This window comes from Hemicordylus capensis, chromosome 1 (assembly GCF_027244095.1).
Source record: "Hemicordylus capensis ecotype Gifberg chromosome 1, rHemCap1.1.pri, whole genome shotgun sequence".
Taxonomy (NCBI): domain Eukaryota; kingdom Metazoa; phylum Chordata; class Lepidosauria; order Squamata; family Cordylidae; genus Hemicordylus; species Hemicordylus capensis.
The window spans coordinates 66,282,998-66,305,246 of record NC_069657.1 but is presented as its reverse complement, the minus strand read 5'-3'; the positions used below and the strand labels follow the sequence as shown (position 1 = coordinate 66,305,246).

At 41.4% G+C, this 22,249-nt stretch overlaps 1 protein-coding gene across 6 annotated transcripts in view; it reads left to right on the top strand.

The window, feature by feature from the left end:
• Positions 1-22,249, top strand: part of RASGRP1 (RAS guanyl releasing protein 1) — a 160,935-nt gene that overhangs the window by 58,841 nt on the left and 79,845 nt on the right. For 4 of the 6 annotated variants that reach the window (XM_053272086.1, XM_053272075.1, XM_053272096.1 and 1 more), the window contains exon 2: positions 20,691-20,866. In XM_053272086.1, coding sequence (XP_053128061.1) covers positions 20,797-20,866 — 70 coding nt within the window. In that variant the 5' untranslated portion in view covers positions 20,691-20,796. Of the gene's footprint in view, positions 1-4,622; positions 5,057-20,550; positions 20,867-22,249 lie in introns of those variants that run through there. The other 2 variants (XM_053272067.1, XM_053272107.1) reach the window with 2 other exon arrangements.

Genomic DNA, 22,249 nt, shown 5'->3' with positions numbered 1-22,249 from the left:
AGACACCACTGCTGATACTTATCAAAGATTAATTGAACCTTGGAGAAGCTGCTGCCAGTCTGTGTAGACAATACTGAGCAAGATGGACCAATGGTTTGACTCAGTATAAAACAGCTTTCTACATTTTTATGGGAGGAGAGCTGGTCTTGTGGTAGCAAGCATGAATTGCCCCCTTTGCTAAGCAGGATCCACCCTGGTTACATTTGAATGGGAGACTACATGTGAGCACTGTAAGATATTCCCCTTAGGGGATGGGGCTGCTCTGGAAAGAGCACCTGCATGCTTGCATGCAGAAGGTTCCAAGTTCCCTCCCTGGCATCTCCAAAATAGGGCTGAGAGAGACTCCTGCCTGCAACCTTGGAGAAGCCACTGCTAGACTGGGTACTGAGCTAGATGAAACAACTGAGAAATACTAATCATCCAACAGAAAAACCATAGCAAGACACCACTGCTGATACTTATCAAAGATTAATTGAATTTATTCGACACTTGAAAAAGACACATTGAAACAGTGTATAATTCCAGATAGCTGTTGTGGTCTCATAGTTTTTGATATTATTGTTCTATTGTTTGTACATATGTATTGTTATAAATGTTTGTTCATTACATCTTATTTATTATATTCGGATCACTATTATTTAGTGGGTCGTTTTTTTCTTTTTGGTTATATTATCAGGATCTGCTTTGTTTTTATGTACTACATTTCAGACCCTTCACGTTGTTGTTTGATAACATGCCAACTCAGTATAAGGCAGCTTCCTAGGTAAGCTGAAATACCTGTTGAAGCTTTATCAGCATGAATCAAGATGGGGACTTTCAGCATGATTAGGCCAAGAGTGCTGCTGAGTAAAACAGGAAGCAGGGAATTTTAGTTTAGTGGGACTAACTGTACTTTGTGGTTTTAAACAGTTGGCAGGTAAACATTTGGCTTCAACATACTGCACTTTTCTTACTTTATACTGTCCTCCAGTACACACTTAAATGGGAGTTAGGAGTGAGCCCCACAGAACTCAAGTTGATGTTGCTGGTGAAGCAGATCTCACTGATCAACAGAGTTTAATATGGTACGACATGACAATTAATTGTGGCTTTCTTCAGGAATGGCCTGAGTGACAGCAAAACAGGAATATCTCTGTATTGTCCACCTCATGTTCTGAGTCTCAGTTCAGCATCTACTACTGTATACCACTGTAGTCTCAGCTCCATCACTTATGACTTCTTGACTCAAATGTTTGTTTCTCAGCTTGCTTTTTCCAGTGACATATTGATTTCTTATCATATTCATCCAGCATTACAACCAATCTACTTACTTGGATTGTGGCAACAACCAATCTACTTACTCTATTGTGGCAGCTACAGATTTGTTCTTTCATTGTATTTTCAGCTCCCTGCCACAACCATTCCTTTTAGTAAGATAAAACAACTGCCTGAAGATTGTATGAATATGCAACCACAAAGCACAGATTTGAGTTGATCTCTTTCTCTGCAACACAAATATCAGTAGCCCTATACAGACATTATGGGAATAGGATGCTCTATAGCAGTAGAACATCCAAAGTGGGACTGGAAGTCCCACCCCCAGCCCATCACTCACCTCCCCCACCTAGCCGCCACTCACGGTTACTGACAGTTTCATCTGAAGAGGCAAATACTGTAACCATAATGGCAGGTACTTCTGTGACTGGCAGGATGGGGCACCCTAGTGCCCTGATCACAGAAATGTCCACCATCATGGATATGGTGTTTGCCTCTTCAGATGAAAGTCACAATAATCGTGAGCGGCTTGCTGACAGAGGTGACTGGTGGACTGGGGCAGGACTTCTAGCCATGCTTTGGATGTTTTACATCACGTAATATTTTCTTTCAAATTGTATTGTGAAAATATAATTGCATGTTTAAAACACACACACAAATAAAAGCATTAGTTAGTGAGCTCCAATACCGAGTTTCAAGACCCCACAAGGGTATGTAAGCCCTGTAACATTGCATGCATGCAAACTACACAATTGCACAAGTTGCACATATATCACACAAAAGTAAGCCCATTAGAAATAATGGACTTACTCTTACATAATGTCATTTACACAATTTTCATTTTTGTATAATTTGTGCAGTTGCACAACTTGCTTTCACACATTACTGGGTTGATGCACCCTTGCATGGTATGTCAGTCAGTATTTTTAGGCTGTGTTCACTGTTGCTTTGCATTTAGGATTTAACACAATTTACTGTTGGTACCATGATAGAGGTTACACATACAGGTACAAATTCCCATGTTAAATTTCAACTCAATTAATGTACTTGCATATCATGACAGTTTTCAATAGCAAGAAAATGCAATTTAAAATTTGTCAGTAGCTTACAGTACATACAGACTAGCACTGCCCTTGCACAATGAGAGAAGTTTGGCACACTTTAGAAGTTTGTAGGACTTTGCAAAGTTGAAATGATTTGTTATGTTGCACAACCATTAGTGGAAGATTTTCTCCAGGAAACATATGAGGCTGTACAACATGTGCCACTCACTGTGGAACATGTTGTGCATCACGTTCACAACATCTGCTTGTGCAAGAATAGTCTGGAACTAATTCTAGTCTGGTCTCCTTTGCACAATTTAATTGCATGACATCTTTTCACTAATACAACAATATTAGCACAATGCTAGCCTTGTTCTGTGCATCTGCACAAAAACAGTCTGTTGCAAGAGCATTGGTTGAGATTTCCCCCCCTCGTCTTGTGATAAAAGTTCGAAATTAATTTGGAAGAGAAGATGAGAAGTGCCCTTGATGGAATTAGGAGTGTGCAAACCAGTTTGGCTGGTTCGAGCTCGAACCGGACTGGCCCTCCAAAAAGGGGTGCCAGTCCAAGCTTGAGCCAAACTGGATCAGGTTAGCATCTAACCAGATCAGCCCAGTACTAGTGCTTGTAAAGGGGAATCCGGTAAGGATTTCCCTTTGCAAGCACCAGGGAAACCTATTGGGTTTTTTTTAAAGGGTGGGTGGTTACCTTTCCTGCAACTGGGCTGAGATGATGGGGGAGTGCCAGTGGGGCCCGGGGGAACCATCGCCAACCTTGAGCAGCTACACTGCCATCACAGTGGGTAAGATACCCCCCCCCCACTTTAAAATCCCTGTATGGTTCTCCCAGAGAGGAGAGCTGGTCTTGTGGTAGCAAGCATGACTTGTCCCCTTAGCTAAGCAGGATCTGCCCTGGTTGCATATGAATGGGAGACTAGAAGTGTGAGCACTGTCAGATATTCCCCTCAGGGGATGGAGCCGCTCTGGGAAGAGCAGAAGGTTTCAAGTTCCCTCCCTGGCTTCTCCAAGATAGGGCTGAGAGAGATTCCTGCCTTCAACCTTGGAGAAGCCGCTGCCACGCTGTGAAGACAATACTGAGTTAGATAGATCAATGGTCTGACTCAGTATATGGCAGCTTCCTATGTTCCTATGCTTGTAAAGGGGAATCCTTACCGGATTCCCCTTTACAAGCATTAGGACCAGGGCTGAACCAGTATGTGGACTAGGCAGCTCGGTTTGAGTCTCATTCGGACTTGAAGCAAACACCTGGAGCATTTTCATGCACACCCCTAGATAGAACCCCTCCTACAAGTGTTTTGAACCTTTAAAGTCAAACTATTTTTTCTGTCCCTTCAACAGGTAGCACTGCAGTCAATATAGCTACCCTGACAATTTGGTCCTGTTTGCACCATAAAGGCATTGGTACTAGTGATGTGAGCTGTGAAATCTTTCCTCCACCTCCTCCTCCAGGCACCAGCATAGGATGATTTTTAAATTTTAAAAAAAGTTCAAAAAAATTCCTATCAGTAGCTTGTTTCATGGCCGAAAATTACAATAACTTCTGGAACTGATTTTTGCACAGATGTAGGACGGATTAGGACACTGTGTATTGATCTTGAAACAGTTTGATCTTGAAACAGTTTGGTCAATCTGTTGATTTGTTTTATTTTTATTTTTTTTTAACTTAAAAATCTTCAAAAAAGTGGCTTGTTTCATGTTAGAGACTTACAAAGATGGTAGAGATTTACAAAAAGTCTGTAACTGACCCCCCCACCCCCACTCCGGGAGCATCATTCCACCCCCATGTGAACGATTCTGCCTTTTGCCTTCAATAAAAAGTGCAACATGGCCCTGCTTTTGCCCAAGGCTTTACATTTCCAGAATGGCTGGGCTTAGAGTTATGTAAATAGGCTCACATGTAGTCCAACATGGCAGGACTGTGTGTATTTTTATTTCAAGGAAATCGGTCAATCCTGTGATTTTTCAAATGATTTTTCCCTATTGCAGTAAAGCTGCCAGAAAGAGTTATCTCTATCCATAGAGTACTTCACACCTATTCAAAGTGGAACTAACTGTTACGTCTGAATAAAATAACTTTTTTTTTTTTTATACTATGGCTCAAGTTGGTTTGTGATCCAAAAGGTCTGCATGAGACCTGTAAAACAAGGGGCATTTTTAGTTTTAGTTTTTACTGGGGGATGAGACAGAGACGTTGCTTCTGCTTCTTCCCGCGCCCACCTGCTGCCGCAGCAAAGCACCTGGCTGCTGTCCTGGGGGGTGCGGGGCGGGCAGCGATCCGTCTCCTGCATTGCCGCTGGCCAAGCTTGGTTCTCAGGCAAGACAACGGCACCCATGAATCTACTGCCGGTGCCATTTTGCCTGATGGCTTAAGCCAGCCCCTGAGAGGAATGCCACAGCCAGTCAAGTAGGGACCATGGGGAAATTGCGGGAGAGCGCCGCCCTGGCTGGAGCGCACCATTTCCTCGCGCGGATCGAGCAGCACTCGCTCGCCCCGCCCCTTCAGCTTTTGCTCTTTGGAGTTCGCCGCCGCGGGTGCGCGAAGTGCGAGCTCCCTCGTGAGAAGGCGGCGGCGGCGCGAACTCCGTGGCCAGACGGCGACGGAGCGGCAGAAATGAGCCAGCAGCTAGTCAGCGCTCCGCTTCTTACGCACGGCGGCGTTGGCGTTGTGCGGGGCGCTAACGCAGACCCAGCAGGGCTGAGGTTGGCGCCGAAATGGAAGCCTTAGAGGACAGGACCCAGTAAGTCTGCGGAGAGCGCCTGCTGCGCTGCCTTTCCTGCTGCTGCTTCTTCTCTTCTTTTTGGTGGCGCGTCTTGTGACTCCCTCGCCACGTGTGTGTGTGTGTGTGTGTGTGTGTGTTGCTGAGGGGCATCTGCCACCCCGAGATGGGGCGGGGGGGGGCGGCACCAGAGAGAAGAAGAGCGAGACAAGCTGAAGTAGTCCAAAAAGCCCCCCCCCCCGCTTCCCCCAAAGCATCTGCGCTAATTGCGATTAGAAGCCGTGGTAGGGACTGGGTGGGTGGCTCCAGCTGGGTGGGGGCTTTTTAAAAACTTAAGTGTAAAAAAGAAAAGAAAAGAGAAGTGTCAGCTAAAAGCGATCAAGAGGTCCTGAGGCAAGAGACTGTTGGCTTACGTGAATGGAAAAGTTAACTTTATGAAAGATGCCCTTAGTTTTGGACACTGTATGCTTATATGTACGGTTTCAGTATGCTAAGTTAGTTGACAGACATCTATTTCTTAGGGTAAATTTTATAAATATATTTTGGCGTGGGGAAAGATATACAGTACAGTATTTATTCCTTTATTCAGCATATGTATATACCACCCAAAACATATGTCTCTGGGTGGTTTACAGCAAAACAACACAAATTTTAAAATATATGAAATGTTAAAACATTAAAATTTAAACAACATTAAAATCTGTAAATCTAATTAAAAGCCTAATTAAAACCTGGATGAACAAATGTGTCTTAACTGCCTTCTTAAAAGTTATCAGAAATGGGGAGGAGTTAGACTTCGGTAAGAGTTAGCTGACCCCCTTTTACCTGGTAAATTATACCCTGCCACTTTTGTGGGCAAAAATGAGTAAGACATTAGCTCCATTCGGAAATGGTCTTACATGTGCATGCATATATGCTTTTTGTGTGAATGACAAATGTGTTCATTTTAGAAGTTAACCTAAGTACAAGCCTCCCTCAAATGTATGGTAAGGGTAGGAAGTGTATGCAATGAACATAATAGCTCTATTTAGACTTTATGGTGTACATACATTCAGGTATCTCTATGCATGTACCTGTTTTAGTATTAATGGCTGTACATACATTCATTTTAAAAGACACAGCTCCCTGAAATGCAGGATACAGATAGGAAGTGTTTTGCTATAGTGCGTTCATCTTAAATGGCAATCAACTGAATGTGTGTACAGATCTGTACATGTGTACACTGTACACAGACTATATTGCATTGAACATAACTTATTAACAGGACTAATAAGGTGTTTAAAATCAAAAGCAATAATAATTATTATAATATATCCAGATTTAAACATGGAGTTGGCAAATGGGCCACTAATGTCTAATAATCATTATGCCTCCCCTCATTACTTTATTATTATTTATTTATTCGATTTCTATTCCGCCCTTCCAAAAATGGCTTAGGGTGGTTTACACAGAGAAATAATAAATAAATAAGATGGATCCCTGTCCCCAAAAGGCTCACAATCTAAAAAGAAACCTAAGATAGACACCAGCAACAGTCACTGGAGGTACTGGGGTGGGTAGGGCCAGTTTCTCTCCCCCTGCTAAATAAAGAGAATCACCATGTTAAAAGGTGCTTCTTTGCCAAGTTAGCAGGCTTTACACATCAATTTAATATTACGGAATCTGTATAGAGTCTATCTCACTGTTGTGTCTGTGGAAAGTGGGCTCCAACATGTGAGTGTGCTGGGAGCCCAAAGGGCAGGAGGACTCTCTACCCATGGTAAAGACTTGCTTTGTTTTCAGGAAGATTTCTGGGTGTGTATGTTTCACAAATGTCACATACATCCCAGGCTGCTTTCAGTTATGAATAGCAAATGCAAACTTCCCACTCCTAGGTATGAGGGCTAACTGTGTGTGTTGGCTGAGCCAAGTTCCTCTTAACAGCTGTTGCTTTGGGGGCAAAGGAAGGTCAAGACCTCCTGTGCCCTCTAAAGCAATTGCAGGGGGTGTGGGTGGGTGTGAAGGAAGAATTGGGTTTATTTGGTGCATTGTCTTTGAGCCCAACTCCCTCCCTCAGGGATCTCTTGGGGGCAAAGGGAGACTGTCTGTTTCCCCTCTCCTCTGGACTTGCATGGGTGTACAGGGCTCAGCCCCCCTTCTTTTCGGAGGCAGGTGACCACTGGGAAATGGATACCTCGAAGATCAACTGTCCCACATTTTCTAGGGTCTCTTATCTTTTTACAAATGATACTGGCTGGTACCCAGACTATTATTCATTAGTAGTCCTTCTGAATTAATGGGACTGCAATAACAAATATTTATATACCACTTTTCAATGAACATTCTCAAAACAGTTTACATAGAAAAATAATAAAGATTGCTATTCATGAGTAACAGTGCGAGTGTCAGCCACGGTATACTATTTTTTCCACCACTGTTTTTAGGAGCGGGTGGTGTTTTGTTTTGTTTTTAAAAATAGCCTTGCTGCTGGTGGGCTTTTTGGGGGGGGGGTCTCTTCAGAAGCACTTTCTCCACTTAAAACATAGCTTTCGAAACTGAAGGTAGGACTGAATTAATACATGCTCAGAAAACAGTGCAAACTCTGTTGAATGGTTTCTCAGAAGTAAATCTCATTGAGTTTCAGCCTCCCGATCATGGAAATGCCTGCTCTCACGATTACAGTGTTCACCTTTTCGGATGAATGTTGTTGAAATCATTAGTGACACGGGGCGAGGGGGAGAAGATGTGTGGTGAGCAGGGTGGGACTTCCAGTCCCCCCCCCCCTCAGAGGCTATATGCGAGTTAATTGTGTGTGTGTGTGAGAGATGGAGGGAGGGAGGGGAGGGTGGGGAGGAATTCATACCTAAGGTTAATTGAAGTGAATTTGTGACCAGAGTACTGTCTGCACTTTGGAATGTAGTCTCTCTGACTTTTTTGCCTTTAGTATTAGACCTTTGGGGACTTGTTTGATAGAAGATACTTCAGTACTGGGTGCTTTAAGAACTTGTTTACTTGCATTTTAGTCTGTGGTTAGATTTTACTTGGTGTATATTCTATAGTGCCCAGCTACTTAAACTGCTAGTGAAATTCAACTAATGTCATGGTGCTATGAGGAGGTTAAAACAGAAAATCACATACTGTATGTAACCTATGAACACTATACTGTACAGAAACAACATGGATATCCTAAGCATGAGGATGTGTTTGGTGAAGTTCTTTCTTGCCTTATTTTGAAAATATATATAAACAAACACAATATGAAATGATCTATTGAGGCAATTAACATACTATTCATTCAGTTTATACCCCACCTTTCTTTCCTAAAGGAATCTCAAGAATAATACAGTTAGAATAAAACTCACAAAAACTGGTTGGATGCTGCTGCTTGGCCCTTTTTGCCTGTTGGTACATGCTGTAACCATGAAAAATACAGCCAGGAAGAGGCTGTTGGAGAGAACTGGCTTCCTGCCCCTAACATTTGATCAAATAAATAACTCAATATGTCTCAATAGCTGAGATAGACTTGTAAATTAGAATCTCGTTTGTCATTCCCCTTGGCCTGTGAGTCAGAAAATACCTTTTCACTTCTTGGAGAGAACCTGGGCTAGAACCTGACTTCCAAATTTGTATTTATATAAAACTACTTGGACACCAAAGGAAACTAATAATAACATCTTAAAATAAATAATAATTTGAAAACAAGACAAATGAACAGCAGACAGCAAAAAAGTGAGGGATTTGGAAACTCAGGAGCTGGTCTCACACCAAAGGCTTGCTGAATTAAGATAGTCTTGACTCGGTGTTTGAACACCATTACTGACTGGGCCAGCTGGATCTTTCAGGACATGGACTTCCATAGCCTGGTCACCAGAGTGGACAAGGCCCTTTCCCAAACACCCTCTGCTTACAGTGGGACATGGAGTGGGGCCGCCCACAACAATGTAAGTGGGTGGGCAGGATCATGTGGGAAGAAGGGTCTTTTAAGTATCCTGGTTCCAAGTCATTTAGAATGTAAAGGGTAATAAGTACTTTGAACTGGTCTTGGAAACCCACAAAGTCAATGGAGCTCATATAGACACATGACACATGCTATGAAAAACCTGCCCTGGTCAAAACTACTAATATTATCATGCCCTTATACAAAACTATGGTGTGGCCACACCTGGAGTACTGTGTACAGGGGCCTAGAGCACCTTTCTTATGAGGCAAGGCTACAACACCTGGGCCTCTTTAGTTTAGGTGGGGGGAAAGATGACTGGGGAGACATAATAGAGGTCTGGTCTATAAAATCATGCATGGTATGGAGAAAGTGGATAGAGAAAAATTCTTCTCCAGAACCAGGGGTCATCCCATGAAACTGATTGCCAGGAAATTTAGGACCAACAAATGGAAGTCTTTTTTCACACAATGCATAATCAACTTGTGGAATTCTCTGCCACGAGATGTGGTGACAGCCAACAACCTGGATGGCTTTAAGAGGGGTTTGGATAACTTCATGGAGGAGAGGTCTATCAATGGCTACTAGTCGGAGGGCTATAGGCCACCTCCAGCCTCAAAGGCAGGATTCCTCCGAGTACCAGTTGCAGGGGAGTAACAGCAGGATAGAGGGCATGTCCTCAGCTCCTGCCTATAGGCTTCCAGTGGCATCTGGTGGGTCACTGTGTGAAACCAGGTGCTGGAGTAGATGGGCCTTTGGCCTGATCCAGCATGGCTGTTCTTATGTTCTTGAAACACCAGTTGCTGGCTTTTACACTAGTTGAAATTTCCAAACGCTTTCCAAAGGCAGTTATGTAGATTGCAGTACAGCAATCGAACCTTTTTTTAAATTAATTTTTTTTATTTTAAGAAATAGAGGGGGAAAAGAAAAGATAATTACATCTCTTGAACAATCAATTAGAGCAAATAGAAGGAAAGTTTAGGTTATACAAATAAAAACCTCCTCCATCTTAATGATAGTTATTCAAAAAGCACATGAACTTATGCAATATATTTCCAGATCATTTTTAACAACAAGAATCATTTTTTGAAGAAACTAGTAACATTATTAGTTTACAAAGTATAGGAAGGTAATAGCTTTTCTTGGTATTTGAGCCCCACCATTCAAGCTTCAACAGATATACTTTAACTGAACTTTTTCTTAAAGCACATATATTTTATCAATTAAAAAGAGAGGAAAGGAGGAAGTAAAAAAAACGTTTCCGATGGGGGAAAAAAATAAGCTATATTTATTTGGAAATTCTAGAAAATAGAAATTTTTCAAAATGATATCCCTGATTTAAACGAAACCTTGATGTAGTTAAGGCATGCATGATTATGACCAGGTGCAGCTTCTTCAGGAATGGGGAGCTCTGTTGCTTCCCTTTGATTGCAAATTGGTACGGGACAGGAATGTTGTAGCTTTCCTTTGCCCATTTTGCACTGACAGGGCAGCATGACAAGAGCTTGGATCCAGGCAGCATAGTTTTGTACCATTTTGCATGACCCAGTTCAAATCCCCATTCAGCCATGATACTTGCTGGGTGACTCTGGGCCAGTCACTTCTCTCTCAGCCTAACCTACTTCACAGGGTTGTTGTGAGGAGAAACCTAGGTATGTAGTACACCGCTCTGGGCAGATGAAACAGTGGACCACCTAATCAGCTGTTGTAAAAAGATTGCACTACAAACAGGCATGACAAGGTAGCAGGGATGATACACTGGAACATCTACAAAAAATACAAGCTACCTATAGCCAAAAATTGGTGGGACCATAAAATTGAAAAAGTGGTAGAAAATGAAGATGCAAAAATATTATGAGACTTCCGAGTTCTGACTACAAACAGACAAACATCTGCCACACAATACACCAGATATAACTGTAGTTGAGAAGAAAGAAAAACAAGTTAAAATAATCAACATAGCAATACCAGGGGATAGCAGAATAGAAGAAAAAGAAATAGGAAAAGATCACAAAATACAAAGATCTACAAATGGAAATTGAAAGGCTGTGGCAGAAAAAGACCCAAATAATCCCAATGGTAATTGGCACCCTAGGTGCAATTCCAAAACAACTTGAAGAGTACCTTAACACCATAGGGGCCACAGAAATCACAGCCAATTACAAAAAGCAATGTTATGGGAACAGCCTATATTTTGCGATGATATCTATAATAACCAACAGTATTGATGATAAAATTCAGCCATCCCAGTCCTTGGGAAGGATTTGATGTCTGGATAAAACAAACCAGTCAATAACACCTGTCTGACTGTGTAAACAAGAAATAATAAATAATTAATAAATGGTTTCTAAACTGAGTCTCTCCAGAACAAAAACAAAACCCTTCCTGTAGTTACTCTTTAACTTCATTTAGCTTCTGGTGTACTTTGCCAGCAGTCTGGTGAACTGTTCAGAAGGCCTAATTTGATCCTAACCTATCTATAGGGAATGTCTGATCCTGAGACAATGGGTAGGAAAATAATAATGGGCAAATTCCAACTATCTTTGAATTGACTGGTTAAATGTCATTTTGGGTTAACAGAGAGATGTTCAATACAATCAAATGATTAAAATATATGGTTGTAATTTGGATTAGTTAGTTATGGAAACAACAAGAGGAGAAACAACTTTGATTTAATGTGAAGTATTCCCTAGGATGTGAGTGTGTTTTACTGTTGTCTAACTGCTTGGAAACGGTGAACATAGCCCTATTAAATGTGACCCACATGTGAGTGGAAAACTGACTACAAAATCCAACTAGTCATCTATAATTTCAAAAGGGGAAATTACTGAACATTGACAGCTTAGAGGGAGACTGAAAGGCACAGTAAGGAAAGTGCCTGCAACCTTGGAAAAGCTGCTTCCGGTCTGTGTAGACAATACTGAGCTAGATGGACCAATGGTCTGACTCGGTATAAGGCAGTCTCCTATATTCCTATGAGAGCAAATTCCTACATCAAGTGAAACCACTACAATAGAGGATAAAATAAAATGTGTGCCACAAATTAGGACTGGCGCAAACAAGAACAAAAGGATGCCAGCACGATTAGGTAACAGATTCAGTGAAGTTGTGAAGACAAGAAAGATTTATTTTAAAAAGTGAAAGTCTTATCCAGATTTTATAAACATACACACCCTGGCTAACCAAATATAAAGGTAAGCCAAGAAGAAATTTGAAGAACAAATGCTAAGAGTGTAGAAACAAATAATACAAATGTCTTTAAATACATCAGCTGGCAGGAAACCAGTCAGAGAGGCAGTTGTGACTATTAGATTTCAAAGGAGCACTGAGAGAAGACAGGGAAATTGCTGAGATAAATTCTTTACATCAGTCATTGCTGCAGAAGATTCTGGAGATACCTGTACATAAATATTATTTTTGAGCAATGACTCTAAAGAGCTTTAGAACTAGTTGACAAATTGCAAAGGAACTAGAACTAATTGACAAATTGTAAAGTTATCAGGACTGCATGGTATTAACCCCTGCTAACTGGGCAAAGAAGCACCTTTTACCATGGTGATTCTCTTTATTTAGCAGGGGGAGAGTAACTGGCCCTATCCACCCCCAGCACAGTACTTCCAGTGACTGCTGCTGGTGTCTATCTTATGTTTCTTTTTAGAATGTGAGCCCTTTGGGGACAGGGAGCCATCTTATTTGTTTGTTATTTGTCTATGTAAACCGCCCTGAGCCATTTTTGGAAGGGCGCTATAGAAATCGAATTAATAATAATAAATAAGTAATAATAAATTCACCCACAGTTCTTGAAGAGTTAAGAAAATCACCTGCCAATTAAGATGATCCCAAATTGTACTTGAAATACAATCATGTGTTAAGAATTCAAAGCGAGTGCCTGAGATTGTCTTGACAGAGCAGCATTCAAAATGAGGGGTAGCTTTATATTTTCAGTTCAAATTGTACGTTGCTGCAGGTGGCCCTTGTTTTTTTCCGGGGTTTCCATTCAGGCTTACAACTGTGGATAATGAGATCATGGATGATGAAATCTTAAGTCAATGGGAATTGCGGGGGCTAGGTTCTGGAGCCCAGGAAAATGATCAAAAAATCACCAAAAAGACAGGTGAACTGTGACAGGGTAAAAAGTGGAAATAAGGATGGAGCACAGCACTGTACCTTGGCCACCTCAGCTCTCCAGCTCCTCCAGAAATGTCCCCTGCAGCTTCTCCAGTATTGCATAATCATGGCATTTCCTCACCCCACTGTTCAAGTCCAGCACTTAGCAGCACAAGCCCCTTGACCTGATTGGTTGGTAAGTTGGCCAAAAAGGCAGCACAAAATTAAATCCAATTCAGTTTTGCTGGTCAGTGACGGAAATAAAAATTAGTACTACAAATCCAATTCAAGTATAAACACAGAGAAGTGTGTGAGAATCAAGGAGTGAGAGGGGAATCAATTTTCAATAGATAAAATCAATTTTAATTGAATTTTTATTTGCAATTTAAATTAAATATATTACTGTGGTTATCAAAATTAAAATTATTTTTAATTTGAATTTTTAAATTTAAAATGAAATTTCATCAAAATTAAAAATTTTATAGAAGAAGAATATATTTTTAAGAATATTTAATAATATTTATTTAAAGAAGTTGTCTGAAGTTTGTTTCACTACTGATTAGTAGGTCTGAAATCTTGTTTGGTTGCAAAGTTGCGCTGTCCTTGGAGGTGCAAGTGGCGGCAGTGAGCGGAAGCACCCTTTACCAACTACAACTGGTATGCCAGCTGCGACCCTACTTGGACAAGTTGCACCTGCCCTCAGTCGCTCATGTGTTGGTAACATCCAGGTTAGACTACTGCAATGCGCTCTACATGGGACTGCCCTTGAAGACTGTTAGGAAGCTTCAGCTGGTTCAGAATGCTGCTACAAGGATGCTTGTGGGTGCAAATCGTTTCATGAGTATTGCACCCATCTTGCGGCAGCTTCATTGGTTACTGGTCCACTTCTGGGCTAGATTCAAGATTCTGGTCTTGACATTTAAAGTTCTACACGGCTTGGGGGCAGGATACCTGTCAGACTGCATTTGCCCATATGAATCTGCCAGGACTCTCCGCTCATCGTCTCAGGCCCTGCTCATGGCGCTGACACTAACAGAGATCTGGTTGGCGGAGACTAGACACAGGGCCTTTTTGGTTGTGTCCCCTCGGCTTTGGAACATCCTCCCTGAAGAGCTTCGCCATGCTCCCTCCCTCAGTGTTTTTAAAAAAACATCTTAAAACACAGCTTTTTAGGGAGGCTTTTTAATGCTCCATTTTTAGTTATATCTGGTAGGTTTTTTTTTAGCTTTTTATAATTTTCAGTTTTTAGCTTTTTAAAGTAATTTTTAATTTGGACCTAATGATGACTGTGGTTTTTAATCTGACTTTTAACTTGTTTGTTTAATTTGGTTAATTTTATTATTTTCATTGTATCGTGTATCTGTTTTATTGTGTGAGCCGCCCTGAGCAGTGTACTGGAGGGGCGGGATATAAATATTTTAAATAAAAAAATAAAGCTGATGATAATTAGCATCTTATGAGGGTAGCACAATGCTACAAGAGACTCCAGAAGAATGGCTCAGTGAAAGGCTCTGAAAGGATCCACAGAAATGGCTCCAAAAAGCTACCAAAAGCTCCAGAGCAATGGCTCCTGAAGGCTCCCAGTGGCTCCCTAAGGATACCAAATGCTACCCAAAATGGCTTTTAGAAGCACAAAAAGTTCTAAACATAAAAACCAAGGCACTCCACCAAACTCCCCTCACAAACCATGAGCATGTACAGTAAGAGCATGGCCACGTAAGGGCCAAGGGGTCCTGCTGAAAACCGTGGGTATGCAAAGTTGCATACTGCGGATAACGAGGTTGGGTATATATTGCTCAATGGCAGATATGTGAAGCCACAAATAACGAGGGTCACCTATACTAATTTTTGAATACTTATCAGGAAGGGGACAGATTTTGCCTCCATTGTGCCATAAGAATATAAGAAGAGTCCTCCTGGAGTTGCCCATGTGGCGTTGGGTCTGAGACGGGTGTTTTTAAATTTGTTTTTATTTTGTTTTTCACCTTAGGTGTTACTTTGGCTTGTATAAGCATACTTATATTTCCGCTGCCACCAAATTATACAATGAAGCCTCTGTATATCTGTTGGTCTCCTTACCCTGATAATGTGGTTTTGAAGACGTGAGGAGGGTTTGTTACAGAAAGCACTCAGACAGATATACTTTAAAACAAAACAAGACGAATATTTAAAGATGTCTGAAGTTTGTTTCACTACTGATTAGTAGGTTTGAAATCTTGTTTGGTTACAAAGTTAAGAACATAATATAAGAACAGCCCTGCTGGATCAGGCCCAAGGCCTATCTAGTCTAGCATCCTGTTTGAAACAGTGGCCCACCAGATGCCACTGGAAGCCTACAGGCAGGAGTTGAGGGCATGCCCTCTCTCCTGCTTACTCCCCTGCAACTGGTATGAACTCAGAGGCATCCTGCCTTTGAGGCTGGAGGTGGCCTATAGCCGTTGGTAGACCTATCCTCCATGAAGATATCCAAACCCCTTTTAAAGCCTTCCAGGTTGTTGGCTGTCACCACATCTTGTGGCAGAGAATTTCTCAAGTTCATTATGCATTTTGTGTGTGTGTGGGGAAATACTTCCATTTGTTGGTCCTAGATTTCCTGGCAATCAGTTTCATGGGATGACCGCTGCTTCTAGTGTTTTCTCTCTAATTTCTCTCTATCCACTTTCTCCACACCATGCATGATTCTACAGACCTCTATCATGTCTCTGTGCAGTCATCTTTTTTCTAAACTAAATAGTCCCAGGTAAACTAAATAGCCCCAGGTGAAAAACCCAAGTTGGGGTTTTTCGTCCCAATGTGCATCACTTTACACTTGCCAACACTGAAACGCATTTGCCATTTTGTCACCCACTCCCCCAGTTTGGAGAGATCATTTTGGAGCTCTTCACAATCAGTTATGGATTTTACTACCCAAAAGAGTTTGGTATTATCTGCAAATTTGGCCTCCTTGCTGCTTACGCCTACTTCTAGATCATTTATGAATAAATTAAAAAGCACCCGTCCCAGTACAGATCCCTAGGGAACCCCTCTTCTTACTTACTTCCATTGTGAAAACTCTTCATTTATACCTACCCTCTGTTTCCTGTCTTTCAACCAGTTAACAATCCACACATGTACTTGTCCCCTTATCCCATGACTGCTAAGTTTCCTCAGGAGTCTTTGATGAGGATCTTTGTTGAAAGCTTTTTGGAAGTCTAGGTAAACGATGTCAACTGGAACACCTTGATACACATACTTGTTGGCACTCTCAAAGAACTCCAAAAGGTTTGTGAGGCAAGATTTACCTTTGCAGAAGCCATACTAGTTCTCTCCCAGCAGGGCTTGTTGTTTTATGTGCTTTACAATTTTATCCTTGAGGATAATTTCCATCAATTTGCCTGGAACGGACGTTAAGCTAACCGGCCTGTAATTTCCCGGATCGCCCCTGGATCCCTTTTTTGAAAATTGGTGTTACATTGTCTACGTTCCAGTCCTCCAGTACAGAGCCTGATAGCAGGGATAAGTTATATATTTTAGCAAGGAGGTTGGCAATTTCACATTTATGTTCTTTGGGGACTCTTGGATGGATGCCATCCGGCCCTTGTGATTTGCTAGTTTTCAGTTTTTCCAGACAGTTTAGAACATCATCTCTTGTCACTTTTATCTGACTCAGTTCTTTAGCCGCCATCCCCAAAAAGCCTGGTTCAGGAACAGGTATATGCTTAGTATCCTCTGCTGTGAAGACGGACGCAAAGAACTCATTTAGCTTCTCTGCAATCTCCATATAATCCCTTTCACTCCCTCATTGTCTAATGGTCCAACTGCCTCCCTGGCAGGTTTACCGCTTCTGATGTATTTAAAGAAGTTTTTGTTATTCCCCTTGATGCTTTTAGCTAAATGTTCCTCAAACTTTCTTTCTGCCTCCCTTATTGTCACCTTGAATCTCTTTTGCCAGAGTTTGTGTTCCTTTCTGTTCTCCTCATTTGGACAGGCCTTCCAATTTCGGAAGGAAGTCTTCTTCGCTTTTATGGCTTCCTTGACGGTACCCGTTGCTGGCATCCTCCTGGACTTAGTGGTATCTTTCCTCCTTTTGGGTATATAATCTAACTGGGCTTCTATTATTGTGGTTTTGAGTAAACTCTATGCATTCTGGAGCAAAGTGACTCTCCTGATTTTCCTTTTCAGCTTTCTTTTCACTATACTCCTAATTTTGGAGAAGTTTCATCTTCCAAAATTCAAAATGTCTGTGTTAGACTTCCTTGGTCATTCTCTCCCCACATGTATGCTGAGCTTGATCTCACTATGGTCACTGTTCCCTAAAGGGTCGATGACACTGACATCACGCACCAGGTCCTGGGTGCCACTCAGGATTAAGTTGCCTTCTCTCTGGTTGGTTCCAAGACCAACTGTTCTAGGGCACAGTCATTCAGCATATGTAGAAATTTGATCTTTTCGTCATTACCTTACTGTGAATTAACCCAGTCTATATGTAGGTAATTAAAGTCACCCGTTATTGCTGTCCTGCCTGTCCTTGAAGCCTCCCTGATTTCCTACTGCAACTCCCAGTCACTGTCAGCGTTTTGATCAGGAGGGCAATAGCATGTCCCCAGTACCACATTTCCTTTCAGGCCTTGTATTGTCACCCACATGGTTTCTGTGGAGGACTCCAGTCCACCTAGGTTTGCTACTCCATCTTTAGGGCGCCTCTCCCTGTCCTTTCTGTAGAGTTTATATCCAGGGGTAACAGTGTCCCACTGGTTCTCACTGTTCCACCATGTTTCTATAATGCCCACTATATTTATTCCTGTGTTAGCAACCAAGCACTCCAGCTCACCCATCTTGGCCCGGTGGCTTCTGGCATTGGCATATAAGCACCTATACGCTGAATCTCTTCCCTGGTGTATGCTATCTTTCTTTGGGCTCTTACCAGCTGGTACAGCTTTCTGACTGCTCTTTATGTGGTTCTGCTCTGTCCCCTTCTGTTTTTCCTGAATCTTCTGTACCCTCACACTTTAAAGGATGGCATTTGCCGAATTGGATACTGTCCAGCTCCTGTCAGGTATTCCCCAGGCATCATTTTAAAATCTGCTCTGCAACCTTTTTGATTTTAAATGCCAGGAGTCTGGTTCCATCTTGTTTCAAGTGCAGCCCGTCCCTTTTGTACAGACCTTGCTTTCCCCAAAATGTATCCCAGTGCCTAACAAATCTAAACCCCTCCTCCTGGCACAAACATCTCATCCACACATTGAAACCTCACAGCTATGCTTGTCTCACTGTACCTGCACGTGAAACAGGTAGCATTTCTTAGAATGCTACCTTGGGGGTCCTGGATTTCAGTATGCTACCTATCAGCCTAAATTTGGCTTCTAGGACCTCTCGTTGGTGCCAACGTGCTCCACGACAGCTGTGTCCTCCCCAGCACGGCCTAAGAGCCTATCTAGATGCTGCGTGATGTCCTCAACCTTTACACCAGGCAGGCAAGTCACCATGCGGTCAACACATGGGTCATAAACCCATCTCTCTATACCTTTAATGATCTAATCACCCACTACAAGGAGGCCCCCACCCCCTGGAGGAGTATCCCCTGTGCGAGAGGATAAGCAGGAGATGAAGGCATGCCCCCCTCTCCTGCTGCTGCTTCCCTGCAGTTGGTATTCAGAGACATATAGCTGTTCAGATTAATAGCCCTTGATAGACCTGACCTCCATGCATTTGTCTAAATACCAAATCCTGTCCCAATATTGTGCTTTACCTGTTCTATAGAAGTGAATGGGTGGGGCTAAACTTGACCTTATGAAACATGTTCCTTAGGGATACTGGCTTTTAGCCTACTTTCCAATAGGCTTATGAGAATACCTGACATTCTGTGTGTGTCTCCATGTGTGTGTCCATCCATGTTCACGTGACTGCCATTTTGAACTGGAGTGGATGACATCATCACACACCATGCCATTTGGGCATCCCTATATTCCCCTATAGCGGTAGCAAATTTGGTTCAAATCGTTTAGGCGATCCACAAATTAGCCCACTTGTGCCTCAAATGTTTACGCGTTTGCCATCTTGGATCGGGGTGGATGACATCATCACAAACTATGCCATTGAGGTGTCCCTATGTGTCCTTGCAAATGTACCTGATTTGGTTCATATTGGTCCAAATCAGGTACAGTTATTTTAGGGCCTGTACCATCACTTTAAGTGGTGCAGTGGAGAAATGCTTGAAGCAGAAGCTTGCCAGTTTGAATTCCCACTGGTACTATATCGGGCAGCAACGATATAGGAAGATGCTGAAAGGCATCATCTCATTCTACACGGGAGGAGGCAATGGTAAACTCCTCCTGTAGTCTACCAAACAAAGCCACAAGTTTTGATCTGTGGGTGCCAGGAGTCGAAATTGACTTGATGGCACACTTTACCATAAACGATACGGACATTTTAAAAAATTATTTGATAATTTGTGATGTTTTGCATTTCCCCCCTAGGATATTTAAATATTTTGTTAAGAAGCAAGTGAGTAGATTTGTTTTTAATCGAGTGGCTATCTGTGTTGAAATGGAACTTCACATCAGCTATTGAGTCACAGATGGTGAACTTATGGGGGCATAGTTAAATTAACACATCTTCATATAAAAACAACCACCACCACAAAACCTAATCGGACCCTCAAGCCTTGGAAGAAATTATTAAATCTTTCTAAAATGCATCACAATATATTTGTAACTATAAAGGCTTCATTATAAAGGACCCCTTAGTCCTGTGCAAGGGCAAGAATTGCTCACTTTGAAGCAGAGAGAGAGAGAGAGAGAGAGAGAGAGAGAGAGAGAGAGAGAAGGGTAGCTGCTGGCAAGGGAGATTCTAAAAACTGCTCCCCTATTGCATTTCAGCTGCAAATTACCACCTCCTAAACTGCTTTTCGTTAATTAAAAAAACAAAAAACAAGAAAGGCAAAAGTAGCATGGGGTTTTCTTTATGCAGCTGGCACCTGCTTGTTTGATGTCACAGAGGATTGCTTTCCTGAGAGGATGGGAGACTAGAATTCCTGCTTTGTGCATATAGAATTCATTTCCCAGCACTCCAGATGAAGAACTAATGCTTGTTTCTTCATCGATTTTCTTGAACTTTCATTTTCCTTTGTTTCTTTTTTGTAGAAATAAACATATAATGCCATCAAGAATTTTGCAGTCTTTTGCTTCAAAAATCTGTCTTTGATGTAGGATAGTCATTGTATGAAAAGTTTAATTTTTTTTTAAAATACATTGCTTTCTTTGGATAAACAGCATTGATTATGTGAGATGTCAATGTGGATTTGCTTGTGAATTCTTATGTATGAGTCAAAAATGAAAGCAATGGATTAAAATCCCTCGGGGATTTTAACAATAATGAAAAGCTCTATGTGCTGTAAGAGCCACATGTGGCTATTGGAACATATGGTGTAATGAGTACATTTGTAGAAGGGAATGTCTTCTTAAAGGGGGAGGGGGAGAACTTTATTTCATGAATTTTCAGAGTGGGAGGGGAACGTTTGAGTAACCCAGTTCCTAGAGCCTAATAGTCAAGTCTCTCCTTTTCCAACCTGCTGCAGAGAGGCTCTTGTGAAATGTCTCACTTAAGTGTCGGTGTTCTCTGTTCTTGCATGTGACTGTTGTTTTTTTCCTTTAGGAAAGCTTCACAAGGATGCAGTGCTGATCTGAAGGCAGCTGTTGAGGTGAAGGAGATCCGTTGCCCTCATTCAGATCTTGTCCAAACCTCTGAGTTCAGCATAGCAATGTCTTTGGGGCACTTAGCCAAGGGAGCCAGCCTAGATGACCTTCTTGATACTTGTATTCATTCTTTTGGTGAGTTAGGTGTTCTGCCTTTAACAGTTTTCAGACTGTGTTGCTGTAACATTTTAGGTACTTTATTGTGCAATGTTTGTGTAGTAATAAAAAATGAATGACATTTATTATTGCTCTTATAAATGCTCTGCTTGATGCACACATCATTATGTGAGTATATCTCTGCTGGGAGTCTAAAATGATACCAGTATAAGAAGCTAACAAGTGCACCAGAGTTATCTATCTTAATGGGATTATTTCATCCTCTCCCTTCTCCACCTCCCTTCTGAGTACATTAGGTATCTGGCTAAGTCTTAAGAAATGCCTACAGATGGTTGGGATTTTAAAATCTGGATATGGTTTCATACTACCTTTTTTGGAAAATGTTGTCTTAATACAGCTAAATGAATAGTTGCAGAAAAGGGGAAATACTTGTTCTAGCACCAATTTGAATTGTTTAGCCTTCTTGTAGAGAGGAAAGAAATGAAGTGAAAAAGCTCACTGATAACAGCTTTTAGCTGGTATATGTATTATTCATGTTTTTAACCGCTTGGCTGACAGCATACCTTTAAGAAGATTTAAAGATATTAAGCATGTGGAGTTCTGGTTTACTTTCTCCTCCAGTATCTTGATTAGTTGTGTTGATATTTATTAGAACATGCTCACAAAATAGTGACATTTAAAGCATGGTATAATAAATGTTAGTATTTTGATATGTACATTTTCTGTGTTTCATATTTGTATTTCCAATGTTTATCGTATGCTGTGGGCAGGATATTTTGGAACAGACAGTTTGTAGCTTTCCCATTTACTATTATAATTTCTGGTTAATAGTTATAAACATTCAGTTGAAGGCCTTGGTTCCTGTAGCAGATCAGTAAGATGCATTTCGTCTATGTGGGTGTAGGAGGGGATGAATAAATAATGTACTGCTTGTCAAATGATTGACCAAATGATTCTAATTTTTATTCATGTGCCATAATATGGTTTTGATAGTTTTCTTTCCAGTCTTAGCACTTACTTAGAATAGATTTAGAGCTTTATTCAGGACTCTGCCTTTCTGAAGCATGTTACGAAGAATGACTAATCATCTCAGCATTCCCAGAGGAAAGGCATGCACCATTGTTTACTTATGACAAAATACTTATAAAGGAAAAAATGCATATCTCTTGAAGAATGGATGCTATGGCACTTCCAGTCATCACTCTTATTCCTTGTGCTTTGTTTCCGTTCAGTAATTAACCCATGTATAAGTTTATCACAGGCAAGCTCTAATTTGCAGCTGGGTTTTAACCATGTTTATATGAAAGTAAATCCCATTGTTTCTGATGCAGCTTTGATCCAAGTCAATAGAATGCTTAGGATTTGCTTAGGATGTAGTACTTAACATAGAGTAATGTCCAC